Source organism: Gymnoscopelus braueri (genome assembly GCF_963280865.1).
Source record: "Gymnoscopelus braueri genome assembly, chromosome: 11".
NCBI lineage: Eukaryota > Metazoa > Chordata > Actinopteri > Myctophiformes > Myctophidae > Gymnoscopelus > Gymnoscopelus braueri.
In genome coordinates, this window is record NC_137613.1 from 27981699 (window position 1) to 28000138 (window position 18440).

At 43.9% G+C, this 18440-nt stretch overlaps 1 protein-coding gene across 1 annotated transcript in view; it reads right to left on the minus strand.

The window, feature by feature from the left end:
• gabbr1b (gamma-aminobutyric acid (GABA) B receptor, 1b) overlaps positions 1-18132 on the minus strand; it is a gene marked incomplete at its 3' end in the record, with an annotated part of 46446 nt that extends 28314 nt beyond the window's left edge. The window contains exons 1-8 of the mRNA XM_080442264.1: positions 17992-18132; positions 14202-14336; positions 9830-10000; positions 8440-8541; positions 7579-7644; positions 7049-7240; positions 3370-3615; positions 2438-2501 (exon numbers count right to left, since the gene is read on the minus strand). Coding sequence (XP_080298390.1) covers positions 2438-2501; positions 3370-3615; positions 7049-7240; positions 7579-7644; positions 8440-8541; positions 9830-10000; positions 14202-14336; positions 17992-18117 — 1102 coding nt within the window. The 5' untranslated portion in view covers positions 18118-18132. The remainder of the gene's footprint in view (positions 1-2437; positions 2502-3369; positions 3616-7048; positions 7241-7578; positions 7645-8439; positions 8542-9829; positions 10001-14201; positions 14337-17991) is intronic.
• Positions 18133-18440: the final 308 nt, after the last annotated feature.

Genomic DNA, 18440 nt, shown 5'->3' on the forward strand with positions numbered 1-18440 from the left:
GTTCATTTGGGAATTTGAACAAGTCTCTCCTGAGCTGCAGACTGACAAGACCGAAGTGACCTGGGGCTTGCTCCATAGATGCTGAATAATGGAACAACTCCGAGGACACTATGTCGCGCAACCCATGGTGGTTTTACTGATTCAGACTCAGAGCTGTAAGCCCGACATTCTGTCACTCACTAATTCAACTCCAAAACCCAGCTGCAGTTAATAAAATTCATAATGGGTGTGTTAGATTTAGGTGTGAGTCATGGGTGTGCCTCTGGTTGACGCTTGCATATTCACACGCCTAAAACTAACACACCCGTTATTAATCTTATTGGCTGCAGCTCCATTGCCTACATCACGGTGTACTTTAAGGACTTAAGTAGCATGCCTAGTTTTTACCCTTCCATAGTTTTTAACCTGAACTGGAAAACTATATATAAAAAACATATATTGCTTTGTGTTTGTTGATGATATGTATTATTGCGTTAATGTTTTATGCTATGGTGATGAATTGAATACATAGGACCACAATGGAAACAAGTCCCCAGGACTTTTTTGTGTTGTACTTTTAGCCTTAGTGTCTGACTGTGCATGTTAACATTTCTGACTAATGAAGTATTCAATCAATCAAAACAAAACAAATGGATAAATTAATAGACAGAAGAACAATAGACATTGATTTTACTATCCAGAATCACTGGAACAGTACAACGAACATTGTGATATACTGTAGGGTGGATTTGCGCTGTTGTGACTTTCACAACCAACGACCCTGCTCCAATTTTCATCACACAAATTATACATCATCACTCAACCTCCTTTTCTGGGACAACGCGGGCAGCGCCGGCCCAGGGAAAGAAAGAAATGAAAAATAAATAAAAAAATAATAAAAAGTGAGGTAAATTTTTCATTGCGCCGAAAATCACGAAAGAGCCTCCAGTGCAGAGTCACGGATCTCTGTGCTGTCAGGGGAGGAAGACGACATGAACACCAGAACACAGCGATCAAGATGCAGCCAGCGAAACGGAGCTCGCAGCCAGCAGCCCTGACACACCGCCAGCAGAGAGATAAGACACTGCCATCCCACAGCGAGCTATAGGCAGCGGCCCCTGCAAAGCTCTCATTCCTCCCCCCTCTATGGAAACCCAGGCTGACGCAAGCTCAATACCCCTCCTGATGGATTCATGGATAATAAGAGGAGGGTGCAGGGCTAATTGAGAGTAATACATTGCCCCGGCTGGAGAGAGCAGGAGTCATAATGTTGCAGTTGGTTATAGAATATTTCCGCAACACTTTCTATGAAGCCCATGTCTGTAATGCATTGTGAAGATACTTATAAGGCATTATATTCCGCTTATAATACTGAATAATCATGGTTATAAGCACATATAAATACATATACCTATATGCTATATAATGCTTTATAACAATATAATAACACATTATGAAGCATTTTATAAGGACTTATAATGAAGGTCTAGTAACATAATACAGCAATTGCTGGACACTCACGGACTCAAGGATCATAGTGAATTATAATACTGGTAGTTGTAATACATTATAATAATTTATAATGCATTATATTAACTTATATATTAACTACGATTATAGTGTGATTAAGTAACGCAATTAAATTTGTTTTGTGTGTTCTTGCATAGTCGTATAATGGTTGTTATTGTTTTGTTTTTTACTTTACTTAAACCACCCAATGAAAGTATTTTGAGTACTTGAGTGCTTATAACTATTAATTATACAGTGTTATGAGCAGATTGTAATGCATTATAAGCTTGTTTGTTTGTTTATTTATATTGAACAAACTACATAAACTACGTAAATATCCCGAATATTGTCACTGAAACGACATACACAGTAAAATGTATGAGTGTTAATCTAACCATTTTAGCCCTAACACCCCATCGCAACGCGTGTTAAATAATTTAGATCATGCTTTTCTATATACATTTGAAAATAGTAAATAATAACCCTATTGAGTCCCAATAGGGTTAGATTAACACTCAGTATTTTACTGTGTACTTTTTGCGCTACAATTCATTAAAGCTAATTTGGCAGGAACATAAAAAGCGGCACATCTGAAACTCGCCAAGTTTCAATAAAATATTTAAGGAGATATTTATTATATATTTTTTTCTTAACACACGTCTTTAACTCTAGAGTGAGCAAATTCTGTGCAGCACTGTGGGAGAATACTGAGATCTCATTATGCATGCAAAAAGAGTGTTATCGCTTGGCGCAAATACATTATGTAACCTTAACCACATGAAAACGTTACTAATGCCAGCAATGCCACGACGCCACCTGTTCCGTGCTGAATAGTGTGCCATCGCTGCCGTAAGCCCTTGTATTCCTGTGTCTCTCTATGCCGTGCTGTCTGTACAAACTATGAACATTCAAATGTAAGTTTAAAGTAACTAGAAGCATGAAAAAATACCTTGAAGCTGTTCGATCAGAGTCAGTGCCATGCGAGAGCCTTGAGCATCAAACACCACATGGCCCTGGAAGAAAAACACACATCTTTAATGTTCCACCCATCTGCCTTACATACACACACACACACACACACACACACACACACACACACACACACACACACACACACACACACACACACACACACACACACACACACACACACACACACACACACACACACACACTCCTTCTTTACTTTCCCGCTCTAACTCTCTCTGTTTTATTATTTACTGATCCCATGGAGAGGAGAAATTACTTTTCTACATCCACCCAGCAGATGGCCGCTCAGATGGCTCAGGCGAGTGCAGGGGGGCTGTTAGGGAATAAGTGTCTTGTTCAGGTCAGGGACACTTCGACACGTAGACCAGGCGAGCCGAGGTTCAAACCTATTCCCAGACGGCCTCTCTACCCACTCAGCTACGGCCGTCCTGCATTACAATGGCTACTCTTCTCCTCCTTATCCTTATTGTTCCACCTCCCATGGGATTCGGGGTTGGACTTGCTGGGGAGATGGCAGGAAATCCATGCCTCTAATTTTGAACCCGCCCCTGGTCATTCATTTTTATGGCCAGTGAGGATATGTTTTATCCCAGCTTTTGATCAGACTGAATTAAATACATTTTCAAAATCCCTTTTGGAAAATGTAGACCGTCTGTAGATGTTGCACAACGTCTGATATGTCTCACAACGTCTGATATGTCTCACAACGTCTGATATGTCTCACAACGTCTGATATGTCTCATATGTATCTGATGTCTCACAACACGCCACAAGGCGATTTATTGTCAGTTTCTAGATTGACTATTTTGCCTTTTTGGGCTTAAGTGATTAAGAAAATGTCCCCCCCTTTGTTTTTTTCTTTTTTACAAATCAAACCCTGGATGTACTCACAGAGACTCCTTCAAAGGAGCTGGTGTTGAGTGCTCGGTAGATCTCAGCTGTGATATCTCGGTTGTTGTAGTTGAAGTCCTCTAGCCTGCGACCTTTGGCCTTGAGGGGGGCCACGGTCTTGTTGAGGGCCAGAGCCAGGGCCCACACGGCGTCGTAGGCCAGCGGGGCCTCCTGGAACCCACCCGTCCCCTCTGGGTTTTCACCCCCAAGTTTAGACATCAGCTGGCCCAGGAACTCCTGAGACGTCTGCAGAAGGAGAAGGCCGCGTCACAAAGAAGTTAGTGAGTGAGTGAGTGAGTGAGTGAGTGAGTGAGTGAGTGAGTGAGTGTTTGTTTGTATGTATGTATGTATCTATGAGCGCATAATGTATGTCTTTGTTAGTGTGTGTGTGTGTGTGTGTGTGTGTGTGTGTGTGTGTGTGTGTGTGTGTGTGTGTGTGTGTGTGTGTGTGTGTGTGTGTGTGTGTGTGTGTGTGTGTGTGTGTGTGTGTGTGTGCCGCGCGCGTATGTTTGTGTGTGAGCAATTGTGTGTGAGCATGCATTATACATTATAGAGTGCTGTTTCTGATTCATGATCTTGTCACTTCTTCTAAGAACTTCCAAAAGAAGGCCATTTTCTCCCTTTTAAATTCTAATGAAAATGACTAATGATGGTCTCCTCTGGAGAGGAATTACAAAATGCTCTTTAAATTTGTAGAGGTCAACCCACCAGGAGTCCCAGTAACTTCCAACCCACGTCTTTTAAAGATTATGGCTTTCTGTGCAGCCGGTGTATTATGCAAATGGAATGGAGCCTCCTTCGTTCTCAGCCTGTCACCTCTTTTGGCACCTGAGTCTGAAGTGACAACAATTAACACCTTTGTTTCAGACAGTCTCTGCAGACAGCGTCTTTGAACACAGTCTCTGCGTTAATTAGAGGGAGCTATTAAAGAAAAACTCTTCCCGAGTCTAATTATTTATCATGGAAGGCCACATGGTAACTGGTTTTTGCCATTTTTAGAACATCGACATCTTGCTGACAAAATACCACGCTGCCAACCTATGTGCACCACACAGATGCACTTAGAGAGGAAATTGGCTCAGTCACAGTGAGCAGGGCCATATCTTTCCATGCTAAAAATAGCAAATGGCTCCTGTCCATAACACCGCTTATCAACTAAGAGAAGAGAGCAGGTGACTGTACAGTCCATAAGGATCTTATAAATTAGCATGGGAAGCGATATAAGTACCCAAAAGCTGCCCGGGAGTCAGGACCAGGGCAGCCCAATTCCTGGGCAGGGGTGGAAGTGGTATGGGGTATATACTGTAGAAGGAGTTCAGAGCCATTGAGACAGAAAGAGTTGCATCAATGAGGGGTCAGATCCACTACAGGTCATGTGGTTCATGTATTGCGCGTCTTCATCAACTCCCATTATGAGGATACAATGTTTGGAACTGTACAGTAGTGTACTGTTTGGAGCTGTTAGGTTGACTGATAGCAAAAATTCCAAATCAACTGGAAGTTGGTTTTGGCACTAATTGATTTAATATTGAAAATGACATGAATATTCTTTGTTTATGTGATCCACCATTGCTTATGTGATCCACCAAAATAATTGCCCCCATGGAGTGAACGGGGGATGACGCAACTCTTTCTATCTCAACGGCCCTGGGTTTAGTTATTCATAATGGTCCCTGGTACTGAGGGGACAGTCTGGCGTCCCTTCAGGATGACTCTCGCTGGGAGACAGCATGTCAACCTGCAACTGCCAGCTGTGCATGCCAATCTCTCTTTGGGCAACTGGCAGGCTGGATGTGTCAACAATGCCACCGGGCATGGCACAGGAGTGGAGAGAGAGAGAGAGAGAAATGGAGAGAGAGAGAAATAGAGAAAGATAGAAAGAGATAGAGAGAGAGAGAGAGAAAGAGAGAGAGAGAGAGAGAAGAGAGAAGGAGAAAGAGGTTTCTGCGTCACGTCACGCAGGCGCTGTCATCGTGACTGTGCTTTGATCAATACTCGCGGCGTCTCGAGTGGTCCTCTGTTCGCTCAAATAGAACCGCCAGACATCGAGCTGACGTGCCCTGAACTTCAATGTGAAAAAAAGTCTACCCTCAGAGAGAGTTTCGCTGAGTTTTACTTTCAGCGTTAAGAATAGGAGGTATACCCTCAAAAGACCAACAGCACCCAGATTTAGAAACAACGGCTTGCAGCTGCAGAACAAAGCGCAAAGCATTCCCACCAAGAACAACTTCAAAGTGAACACTAATAACAGCTCAGTGTAACTCTCAGGCCTGATTTATACTTGGGTGCACATTGTGTCGCGCGCCTAAAATAGACGATCTACAAGCTCACGACGCGCAGTGATGCAACGTGTTGTGAGCTTGTAGATCTGCTGTTTTTGGTGTGTGACACCAGCGTGCAACTACAGTAAGTATAAAGATGCTCTCAGGCTCTGCCTCGCTCCGGTTCAGAGAGTATGCATTAGCAGGGGTCATTGTGCCAGGGAGAACAATACCACGCTCAACTGACTCATCATGCACATTCAATGCTGATATGTGCTGTACAGTATATATTTACTGAGGGCAGAGAGAGGGTCTCCAGCAAGGGAATCAAACCAGGGTCGACTCGCCACCTGCACAAGCCCGTTGATATACATTTGTGCAATTCTATCTGTGCTGATATGATCGCTCCTATATGGGTGAGTGAGAAAGGAACATAACTAATACTCAGGGACTAAAGCAAAAATATACCTCTCACATCTGAAAATGTATCAATCCGAAACGTGCCAATCTGCAATTTGTGAAACAGCGTGAACGGAGGCCCCCCCACACTAGCGTTAGGGTGACCACCCGTCCCGAAATTCGCGGGACAGTCCCGAAATTGGACCCTGTGTCCCGCGTCCCGCACAAGCAGAGCAATGTCCCGAAAATCAAAGATATGAAAAAATTATAATAATCATATTTTTTTTTGATAATAAATCGGTAAAATCAGGCAAAAATATGAATTAAATAACATAACCCTAACCTAACCCTAACCCTAACCCTAAAACCGAAATAAATAAACCAAAAACTGGAAAAAAACGAACCCAATCCGCCCAGAACCGCAAAAAAATGCGCGTGCATGTGTCCCACGAAACGGGTTCATCTGTCCCTCAATGGACCTGTTTGAAGGTGGTCACCCTAACTAGCGTACAGTTTCCTAAACAATTAACACAATATGTAAGTAAAATGATGATGTTTCAGTATTATCATTCTAAATGTATGTTACTGCTGTTCAACATACAGTACATCCAGCCAGTTGAATAGCACAGATTGGACCATAATGATTTTACGGAAGATGCTTATGTATGTATTATATTATGTATCAAAGTACAGTATGTATCCTATTGCTAGTTTGACCAATTCAAATTACTTTAATATTGAAATAAAATATCTATTATCAGTGCAGGGCTGTGCAGTGCAGAGTTCACCAGCCATATGGTGCCGAGCAGCAGTGTTAAAGTTACAAGCCAAGAGAAAGACATGCTGGCCTCTATATGGAATCCAAATGACAGAAATCAGTGATGGCGACTGAGAACTTCAGTCCATGCTACAGTACTGTATACTTCATCATAAATCCACTGAAGCTGTTATGTGATACCATTTAAAAGAAAGGCATTGTTTGTGATGATGTGCCATAACAAAAGGTTCTAACAGCTTACCAGGTTGGAGGCCCCTCGCACTGTCTCTGGGTTGAGCATGACAATCTCAGTGGTCACGTGACCCTCCACGGCCTCCGCCATCTGCTCCACCGTGCAGTTGATGGATGGGTCCTTGATCTTAAACCAGTTGTCGGCATACCAGCCGATCAGGAACCACACGTACTTCTTTCCATACAGCTTCTCCTTGTACACCTGCAAGGTCAGCAGAGAGAGAAAATGTGTGGGGCCAGTGGAGCGAGCAAAATGATGGAGGGAGATGGAAAAGTGGTGCGTGAGCGAATGTGTACGGTAAGCGAGAAGATAGCGGTCTGTGTGTGTGTGTGCGTGTGTTTTCTGTAGCGGGAAGAGATAACTGAAACCCACAGGAAAAAAGATTACTATGGGGAGAAAAAAAACATTCTAGTCAGATTCAACATCCAACATTTAAAAATAAAAAGTCCCCCGGTGCATTATGAAATCTGTCAAGACGCTTTAGACCCTCCTGTCTGCAGAGTTACTCAATATTTATCATCAGACATGAATTACCGTACCTCACAGAACACTTTCCTAGCTTCAGTCTCATAGAAGAGGCCCACGATGATTCTGGCGTCTTGGCGCTGGGGATTTGGAGAGAGAGGGACAAACAGTTACACAGGGGGAGAGAGGATGCAGAGAAGAATCACAAGCTAATGGCCCTGGGGTGTGGAGTGGGAACAGAGGGGTAGTGAGCCATCACTGGTGGGCCTGTACGCCTCCCCGCACAGCAGCATCCTTCCCCTCTGGTGTGCTATATTCATTCTGTTACCATGGTTCCTCCAGTGAGGGCCCAATTAATCTTAGCACACCAAAAAACTAGGCCGGCATGTTAGGCAAGGTTATGTTAAAGTAGGTGCCAAGTCTCTCTCACACATGTGAAGGAGGGAGGGAGAGAGAGAAGAGAAGAGGGAGGAGGGAGTGAGGTAGGGTAACAGAGGGTCAGGGAAGGGAAGGGAAGGAAAGGAAAGGAAAGGAAAGGAAAGGAAAGGAAAGGAAAGGAAAGGAAAGGAAAGGAAAGGAAAGGAAAGGAAACATAGTTTTTATGTGTGAAACTATTTGATACATTTTAGAAAAACAGTAGAAATGGTTTGAAATGTTTGACACATTTTGAAGATTCGCCCCAAAATAGGGACATCAGTGTCAAAGTGGTTAACTGGAGTCTTTCCACTAAATGTGTTTGTGCCATGCCAGGGCCAGCGGCCATGATGTCTGTGGCGTCTGGTGCTGGTCACAGTGAGCCTGGGGTGTATTCATCAGCCGAGGCCTGATTGATCTCCTGCGTTCAATCACCTGGCAGTTGCCACGGCAGCAGGGGATAAATGGAAAAGGTGGGGGTGGTGCGGTGGGATGGGATGGGGGAGACAAAGTTGAGGCACCTTGAGGTTTTTGACAGCAACAGCCGGATCGGTGAGGAAACTCTGACGGACGCTGATTTCAATTCCTGCTTCTTTCGTCCTCTCCTCAAGATCATCCAGAGTCTGTCAGACAGAGAGGGAGGGGGCAGAGGGAAAGGGAGAGTAAGAGCGAGAGAGTGAGAGAGAGAAGGAAAGAGAGAGGGAAAGAGGGAAAGCGAGGAGGAGAGACAGAGCAAGAGAGAGGCAGAGAGGTAGAGAGAAGACAAAGGAGAGAGAGAGAGAGAGAGAGAGAGAGAGAGAGAGAGAGAGAGAGAGAGAGAGAGAGAGAGAGAGAGAGAGAGAGAGAGAACAGTAAGCATGAGAGAACGGTTGGGGACATGGAGGAATAAAGGGGTGTGGTGATGAAAATAATGATCACATAATGACTGTGAACGGAAAAGATAGAGTGACACCCGGTCATAACAGCAGGAACTGCAGAAGGAGATAGAGAGAGAGTGTAGGTGGTGTGGGGAAACTGTCATCCAATTAGCAGCGAGGGGTAGAGGCGTAGCAGAGGAGAAGGAGGGGGAGGAGGAGGAGGAGGGGGAGGAGGATGAAGAGGAGGAGGAGGAAGAGCATAGAGGCTGGCTGGAAGGTATGTGGATGATGCTGATGATGATGACACCAAGGAGAAAGGAACCGAAAGGGACAACGGATGGAAATGAGCTTCTAGATAAATCCGGCATTTTTACATGAGATCATGTTCTGTATTGAATGTTCATGAATGTGCAAATTGTCCCCTCTAAATAAAACAAATAAAGTAAAAGAACGGAAAGAAAGAAAAAAGTAACAAGGGTGAGAGAGTGCGAGCACACAAACAAGATAAGACAGCAGGTAAAGGAGACCGCGGGGGTGGTGAGGGAGGGGGCAATCAAGGGAAGACGACGAAGGTGTGAGAGGAGGAGGAAGATGGGCGAGATAAGACACAGCAGAGGGAGGAGAGGAAATGAGAAATGAGAAGCAATTTCATCAGTCACCGTCGGCTTCTCTCCGAGTCCCTGTTTTGCTGATGAGGTGGCAGTACGGGAAATGTGACACAAAAACAAACAAACAGAAAGCCAACATGGCGGCTCACAAAAAACGCTACCATTGGTGGACAGTAATGAAGTACATGTACTTGAGTAATGTACTTAAGTACATTCTTTGAGTATCTGCAGACTTTACTTTGTATTTTTGGATACTTTCAATCCACTACATTTCAAAGACAAATATTGTACTTTTGACTCCGCAACATTTCTAGGGAGGGAAAAAGTACATTATGAATTAATTGAGTAATATAATCTGACCAGGAGCATCTACTTTGACTCAAGTACTGGAGCTGAGTACTTTGTCCACCACTATATCACTACTAATCTCTCTCCTCCTCTCTCACCGATGTGAAAACCTCTGTGGTCTGCTGGATGGTGGCGATCTTGGTCCACTTCCACTTCTGGAAGAGCTGCACGCGCGTGGGGTTGTGCAGCGTGGCGGACGGGTGCGTGCGGAAGAACGTGGGGAAACGCTGCCGGTTGGACAGAGCCGGGGAGCTGGAACCATACGACAGCTAAAGAGAGAAGAGACACGAGAGGGAAAGAGACACCTCGCTGACATCACTAATGTCTCGACACCAGTTGATTCTCAACCTGTGTGGCCCGGGGCCCACTGGTGGGCTGTGAGGATATTGCAAGTGGGCCACCAAATAATTGGCAAAACACTAAAGGCCAGACCGCACCAATGCAACTAGTCACAACTGCCATTGGGGATAATGGTTGCAACTGGAGTTGCAAGGAGTTGCAAGGAGTTGCATTGGTGCGGTCTGGCAAGATTAATACTTTAAAGCATTACTTAACATGGTATTTTGTTATTTAAAACAAAATTAAAGGGATACTCCACTTTCAAATAAAATAAACATTTAAAAAATATATTAAAAATAAATGAAAAAAGTAATGGAAAAATCACGGCCCCCTCACGCATTAGAGTGTCCTACTAATGTGTGAGGGGGCCGTGATTTTGCCATAACTTCTTTCATTTTTTTAAAATATTTTTTTTTAATGTTTATTTTATTTGAAAGTGAAATATCCCTTTAAGTGGGCTGCGAAAATGTTTGAGATTTTCAAATGGGCCCTGATCCAGAAAATGTTGAGAACCACTGCTCTGCACCAGTGGTTCTCAACCTTTTTAATTTCAAGGACCCCCAGTTTTGTGTGCATGATTAGGGCCACAGACCCCCATGACTGAGAGAGTGTACAAATGTACACTCTCGGAGTTAGAGATCTGTAAAGGCCCATTTGGTTCTTAACTATCAACACTTTAGCTGGAGACCCACTTTGAGAACCCCTGCTCTACACAGTAACGGGAGAATCCCCCAAAAACGAAATAAACAGACAGAGCATGAAATAAAAAGAACAACCAGTAGGAAGACACGTACATAGTAAAACCCTGAGTGTTATTTAGTGGGCTCGATACATGGAGAGATGTTCTTCTCCCTATTCTTTATTATTATACAATTCTTCTGACTCTAGGTACTTAACCTAGAAGATTCGTTCAAACTTTACATTTTTCATCTTCTTTGGGAATAGCAGGGACTTTTGGAAACTTTTGGAAATCTTGTATACTTTTTGAAATATAAAACTTTTTGAAATATTAAACTTTTTGAATATTTAAGGCTATGATGTCCATCGTGTATGACGTATCAGCTTGGGATAGCTTCAGGAATGGATGACGTCATCCGTTTTTTAGATCAACCACGCATGTTTAGTTTAGTTTACACAGTAACCCATACGGGTCCATTTCGTTCCATTTGTACACACAAATGGATCAATTAACACTGAGGATGTTACTGTGTGGAAGAAAAAGAGGAAGAACAGGAGAGAGAAGTGGGAAGGAGGGCAGCAGAATGAGAAAAGGATTATAACATAATGTAGCCTGGTGACAGTGCTGTATTGTTTGGCTCAATATCCTTCAGCTGAACCACAGTACATGAGGTTCAGTTTCTTAGTAACCATCTTTCATTGATCGCTTACACAGTGTGAGGCACTGTGTTATCAAGTGAACAATGACAAGGTCTAGTGCAGAGGATACGGGTCGTGCAATCTCAGCCCTGGCAACGACAAGACACAAGACAGGGTTTAATAACGGTGTGGCTTCTGTGTGGATCTTGGGCTTCACGTGGCCATTGTCAGACATACTGTAGAATCTACTGTATGACGACAGTACTATGACGTCAGTACTATTACGTCAATCGTCTCCATATTAGGGCAAGGTTTCATTCCGAAACGGCTGCCATTGACTTCCTGCATAAAAGTTACGTTTTAAAGGGTCAAATATTTGACCTTTTAAAACTTTAAAGAAATATGGAACATTATGTAAAAATTGTGAGGCTGGTCGGTCAAGCAGTTTGCAAGATTAGCCCCGGACAGACAGATTCACTCTCAGATCCTCTTCTAGATGACCTACAGTCCTAAAAAAAAAAGCCCCTTCTGATGCTAAAATCGCCGCATTCATGAAAAATGAAGGGATGGCGGACTGGGGACTTTTTTCTGTGCGAGTGCACTTTACCAACATTCCCCAAAGAGGGAGATGACATTAATGCTGCGCTTGCACTAAGCTCCGAGCTGTCAGCCTGTCATGCTCATGCTCCCCTGTATTATGACTCCAAAATAGCCACTCACGGAACTGAAAAGGATTATTTTCTACATGTAGGTTGACTCCATGGATTTCAACTGAAATAGTCAGGCTAGTGAAATCACCACACACAAAAAAACACGACTGCATGATGGAAGACTCCAGGCGGGCAAATACGCTGCTCGAAGGTTCCTTTTTCAGCCAACTGGGTTGGTAAATAATCTCTAGAAGTGGCCTAGCCAGAAAATGTCAACAAAACTGATCTGTAATAGTTCTGTTAAAAAAAGAGGGCATATACCTCTACTGTAGAGTTATGACCTCTCTACTGCAGTTATGCCCTGTTTTTGAACAGAACAATTACAGGTCAGTTTTGTTGATATTTTTTTGGCTAGGCCACTTCACACAGTATGAAGTCTTCATGCATGTGATATAAAGAGTGTTCTCAGAAAACACAGATCACCAAAAACTGCCTTTTTTCCCCTCAGGAATATAGCCCACCTGCGGCCCTCTCGGACATTTCCAGCTGCTGCAATTATCACATCCCAGCTTGATTACTGTAACAGTATCCTCAACGGCACCACCTTCAAAGTCCTCAACAAACTCCAATACGTTCAAAACTCAGCTGCCCGTCTGCTCACCAGTATCCTGTCAAGGGGTGGAGTCGGCAGGCGACAAAGGTCACAGTTTGCAGAATTAGGGAAGCCCGCGCACAAGGGAAGTTCCGAGAATTATTCTCAAGGGTGATGGTTCGGAAAAGGACTGTCAAGTAATGATAACCAATGTAATTCTAAAGAACTCCAGAGACCATATAATTACATATAATCCTCCACGACCTACACTGGCTCCCCGTCAAACAAAGAATCCACAAGAAAATCCAGCTTACCACTCAATAATCTGGCTCCCCCCTACCTCTCCGATCTTCTCCAACATTATGTATCCTCCCGTTCCCTCAGGTCCAGTGAAGCCAAACTCTTGGAGGTCCCCCAGGCCAAGTGCCGTACCTGGGGGGATAGGGCTTTTCTCTGTTGCTGCCCCCTCCCTCAGGAATGCACTCCCCAACCATATAAAAAATGCCCCCTCCCTCCACTCCTTCAAAACCTCACTCAAAACCCAGCTCTTCAGGATAGCTTTTCCTCTTTATTGTTTTAGGTTTTTTTTCTTCTGGTTCCTTCCTTTTCTTTATGTAAAGTGACTTTGGGTACTTAGAAAAGCGCTATATACATTTTAGCTATTATTATTTACTTTTTTAGACAATTTTTGTGCTGTTCCTTTTTTATGCTTTTATTATGTTATGCAAAGTAAAAATTCAAAGTCACATAACTCAGTGGTTCTCAAACTGTGGGCCGGGACCCCCAGGGGGGACCATTACTGCATGAAAAGTCATCAACAAACTATACTATAAAAAAACTATTGCGGCCTGAAAAGGTTGAGAACCACTGACATAACTAACTAAGCCTATAGCCCGAATGATATATATGATATATGATGATGATTAGTTAGCTGGTTTCTGCCCGACAGCGAACTGGGAGTCAGTGAAGTTAATAACGTTGAGAATCACTTCCCTACGGCACATGCTCTTATTTCCAGCATCCTGAATTGAATGAAGCCATGTTGTGTGGTTTCTTCACGGTGTAGTTGGTATTCTGGACTAGTGGTTCAGAGTTCCTGTGCCCACTTTCCAACAGGTTAATATTCTCCTGCCGAGTGCACTCAGGAGTTCTTGCTGCCTTGTCAAAGTGGCAGGCTGACTGAGGCATGCACTCAAGCATTGCCAACATACTGTAGCCCTGGAGAGTCAGATTCACTTTCACTGGGCATTCATTTGGCACACAGTAGTACCAATGTACTGTATGCCAAGTCTCTCCTATCCGAGTCCTTTCCTGTATTTTTAAAAGAATTGCTCTGGTAGCAAAAGAAACGCGAGAAAGGATTGTTATTGACAAATAGTCAATTACAATAGACAGATTTGTTGAACGCTACATTGTGTAAAATCTGTGTTGTCAAGTAACATCAGCATCGATCAAGTTGATGCGTGTAAAAGATATAACATCGGGTGGACTCGGGTTAGCGTGTGCCAAGGTGTAGCAAACATCAGACCAGCGCTTCAGACAGAGAGGGAGAAAGAGAGAAAGAGAACCTACCACGATGAGGTTCCACATGCGGGCGGCCTCAGCCACCAGGGTGGACACTGAGCTGCAGCCTGGCATCAGGACAATCTTAATGGGCTCAGTGTACAGAAGGTCATACAGGAGTTTGGTAGCTTCACCTGGATCACACTGGGGACAGAGGAGGAGGAGGAGAAGAGAGAGAGAGAGAGAGAGAGAGAGAGAGAGAGAGAGAGAGAGAGAGAGAGAGCGAGAGAGAGAGAGAGAGAGAGAGAGAGAGAGAGACTCTGTAAGCATTAGAGCAGGGATGGGGCGAGTGGGGGTTAGCAAGACAGATCAAATAAAGATGGAGGTGGGCGTCCCTTACTGCACACCACTAGGGCTTTAAATGGCTCACAAACATATGTGGAAGGTAAAATGCACTGTGCCGGACCGAGAGAGTCAGCAATTCATTTTACAGTGGTTTGCTCACGGCAATACACAAACAGCCTGAGAGAGTGCGACAAGGTGAGACACGTTTCAAGGACACCCAGATCGTGTCTCCTGAGAACGCTCTTCCAGGGAGGGGGGGACAACATTCATCTATGTTGACGTTGGGAAAAACATTTACCCACTAGGTAAGGCTCTATTGTCTTTAGAGTCCACACCTAACGAATGGCATTGGGAGTTTTATTCTTAGCTTACACTCAATGAAAAATCAATAAGCAATTTAAATGATAATGGTGTGGGAATGGTGATCATTGATCCTGTGGTTGGGAGAGGGTCGGCGGGCACAGTGGGACCACAGAAAGGACTTGGATATAGACATTTTGGTACAGTGGCAAAGACAAAAAAGAACGAATGAGCATGGATTTTGATTCGATGAAGCTATAATTATGCAAATGTCATTGTGCTCTACATGAACAATACTTATTCTGGCAGAATAAGAAACGGTTCCCTCCCCACAAATCTTAGTAATGAGACAAATCAGTACAAATCTACATTTACATAAATCACACAGACTCCATGAGACACAAAGGACAATTAACATTGCGAGCCCCAATTAACTTCAGGGTGAATGAGCATGACTGATTCGTGGTGAGTGAGGATTCTGCTCATCTGGCAGGGTAATGAATGGAGGGGAACCAGAACCAACACTATCGCTTCAGCCGCACTGGCTGTCTGACCGACGTGTTTGGGGATTTGAGAGCCGCTGGTGAGCCAGACTCCCGGGAGGGCTGTTAGCGACATACTGCAGCCCCCCAACCGCCCACACCACTCCCCACCCCATCGCTCTGTTCATGCCATTTACTCCCATCTTGCACTTTGTAAGTCGCTCTGTATAGGAGCGTCGGCTAAATGCCTAAATTGTAAATCGTAAATTGTTCCTGGCACACTCAGGGGACGCCGAGCGTGCAGCTGGTTTCCAATGTGTCACATTTATTAAAAACAACATGCACAAGCATGAGATGGATAGACAGAGACACAGACGGACGGACATATGGACAGACAGAAATTGATTGATTGATTGATGGATATATAGAAATGATTGATTGATTTGTTGATTGACAGGCAGGCAAATGGACAAGTTTGTCTATTTGATAGATAGACAGATATATACTTTTGTACTTGACTGGTTTCATAACATGTGCAACACTTATGCTGCCTGGCGGAGTCGTGTCGTAGATGCACTTTATGTTTGTGAACTATTTTTACCTGTTGAAATATCAATGATGACAGAGAAAATAAGTAGTATTTGAGCCATATAAGGAATTTCAGTCATAATTACAGGAGGAGATAGAATTGCAGCGGGGACCTTGAGTATAAGCTGTCAATATCCTCAAGAAGAAAGTCTGTAAATACAAGGTTGAGTGTCCTACAAAATATTTTTAAACGGTATACAGCATACTCTTAATTACTCTTAAATAAAACTCAATTAATAATGAAATAATACGTACATAATACAAAAAATATGGAAAGGTTTGTCAAGCTTTAAATAAAGTTTTGATAAAAAAAATAAGAAGAGAGCTCTGGGAAATACTGGTTGAATTCTAAAGCCTAATTTATACTCTATGATGTAGTTTTTAAAGCTAACAATGCATCAAGTATAAATCAACTATAAAAGCCCTGCTGATTTCCGTTAGGTCACAAAATTCAGCCCAGTTTATGTTATTTGGTCAGGGGAAGTATCATGAAGGTTAACTCAAACCCATTCATAAAACATAAGATGGTGCTATATCAGTTATTACTCTCTCCCACGTTTAATGATATTATGTCGGACCAGCTCGCTAGCAGGGGAGTTGGAGAATGCTGTCCTCTCCACTCCTGAATCAAACAATTTAAATTGTAAACAAAACCTGACAGTAATTCAGAGCGGTATGCGTGGCAACTGACTCATTGATTTAGCCTCAACACTTGGGGGAAATCACCGTCACTATCCTACGCATTCAAATGAGATGGCCAAATTTATCCGTCTCAGTTTCTACGTCACCACCATGTCCTCCCACACCGTCCTTTGAGACGGTCTTCAAATTTAACGACCATATCGCCTAGACAGATATCTAATGAGTGTACCTCACGATCGCGGGGCGAGGTATGGGGAATAACTAGATTCACTATAGCGAGAGATTTTCTGGTTGGTTTGCCTCCTGATGACACAGGCATTTTTCGCTCTTGGCATAGGTGTCTGTGGTGCTGAATCGTAATGGGTAGTAGATCCATCAGCATGTATTTACTCCTGTCTGCAGGGCTACTCCTCTCATCCTGCAGCTGCCCTGGCAGAGCACTTCAATAGACTGTCTGTGGTCATGTAAGTGCCTATGATAGATGGCTGCCCTGACCAGCACTTTTGACATTTGGCTAACTGCGTTCAATGCGGCTTTCTCATACCTAGCTACGGGCTTACATCACCCACGATCCGTCTGTTCCCGTTCACGCAACGATATTAAGGTGCATGATCCTTCCTTTTCCATCAAGCCAAATCTGTGTATGTTTGAACTGCGGTTGTCTTGGTTACTGTTGTCATGCCAACCTCTACACCCCCCACTTTAGTCTTTTGAAACAGGGTTCCAATGAAGAGAGGTTCGGAGTTCTGACCTATCATGGCAATGCTTTTAAAAACATTAACGTTTTTAACTGATTATATACTGTTGGTGTTGTACGTTGACATGTAGTGCGTGATCACAGGGATGAGGGACCCCTTTAGGAAGAGGAGAGAGAGGGACCAAGAAAGAAAGAGCGAGAGGGGGGAGAGCGAGGGTGAGAGCTACAGAGTGAGGGACTGAGAAGGAAAGAGTAAGAGAGGGGGGGGGGGTGGAGAGGGAGAGTGACTAAGAGAGAGAGAGAGAGAGAGAGAGAGAGAGAGAGAGAGAGAGAGAGAGAGAGAGAGAGAGAGAGGGGGGGGAGGGAGGACGGGAGAGAGGGACAGAAAAATGAAGCAGCCAATAGGAGCTGGGTCAGAGTCAAAGCAATTGGAAATCGAAGGACCATGAGAGTTGATGAGGTGACCACCAGACAGCCCAGCCATTACATGAGAGTATTATATTTGAATGTACACAAGCCTGCACCTTCAGCACTTATGAAAACATGCACACTGATGCAATTATTATGGCACAACATTGACCTTGTTTATGACCATATGCTGTTTTTTTTTTACAAGCACAAAAGCACAGCTCATTATTCTAATGACGCCCTTACATAAATTTACTAAACACACCATGTAATTATACTGTACAGGCAGGATACCTTCACTCCAGAGACATGTTCTTCTTCCCACCACTAATGACAACCGATGCATGATTGATGATCTCTAATAGCGGTGGAGTTGAGCTGGTTAAATATTACTCACCATGCTGTCATAGTGTATAAGTTCCAGTTCGTAATCCGGCAGGATGTCAGTCCTCTTGTTGACCAGGTCCAGAGCCATTCGAGCGGAGGGAAGGCAGGCCTGTCCGCCGGGCCACCCACCGCTCATGGGGAACAGAGCTCCGATGTAGAGCTTCTTCTTGCCTAGAGCCGGGCAGGACCAAGACAGGAGGAAAGTCAGCGCTGCAAGGATGAATGAACGGCTGAGGATGGAGCGGCGGTCCCCTCGTAGAGTTTGGCTAGGAGGATGAGCCATGGTGGGAGTTGTTTGAGTCAATGAATTAAATCAGACGGTCCTATGCAGACGTTCAACTTTCTTCTGCGATGTCAAGTGCGCGTTGGTTCATGGACTGTGCATCGCCTTTGCTTTACATCAGAGATGAGAACATCTCTACATAAAGTCTTTTTTAAATGTTTTTGTTTTTGTTTCGT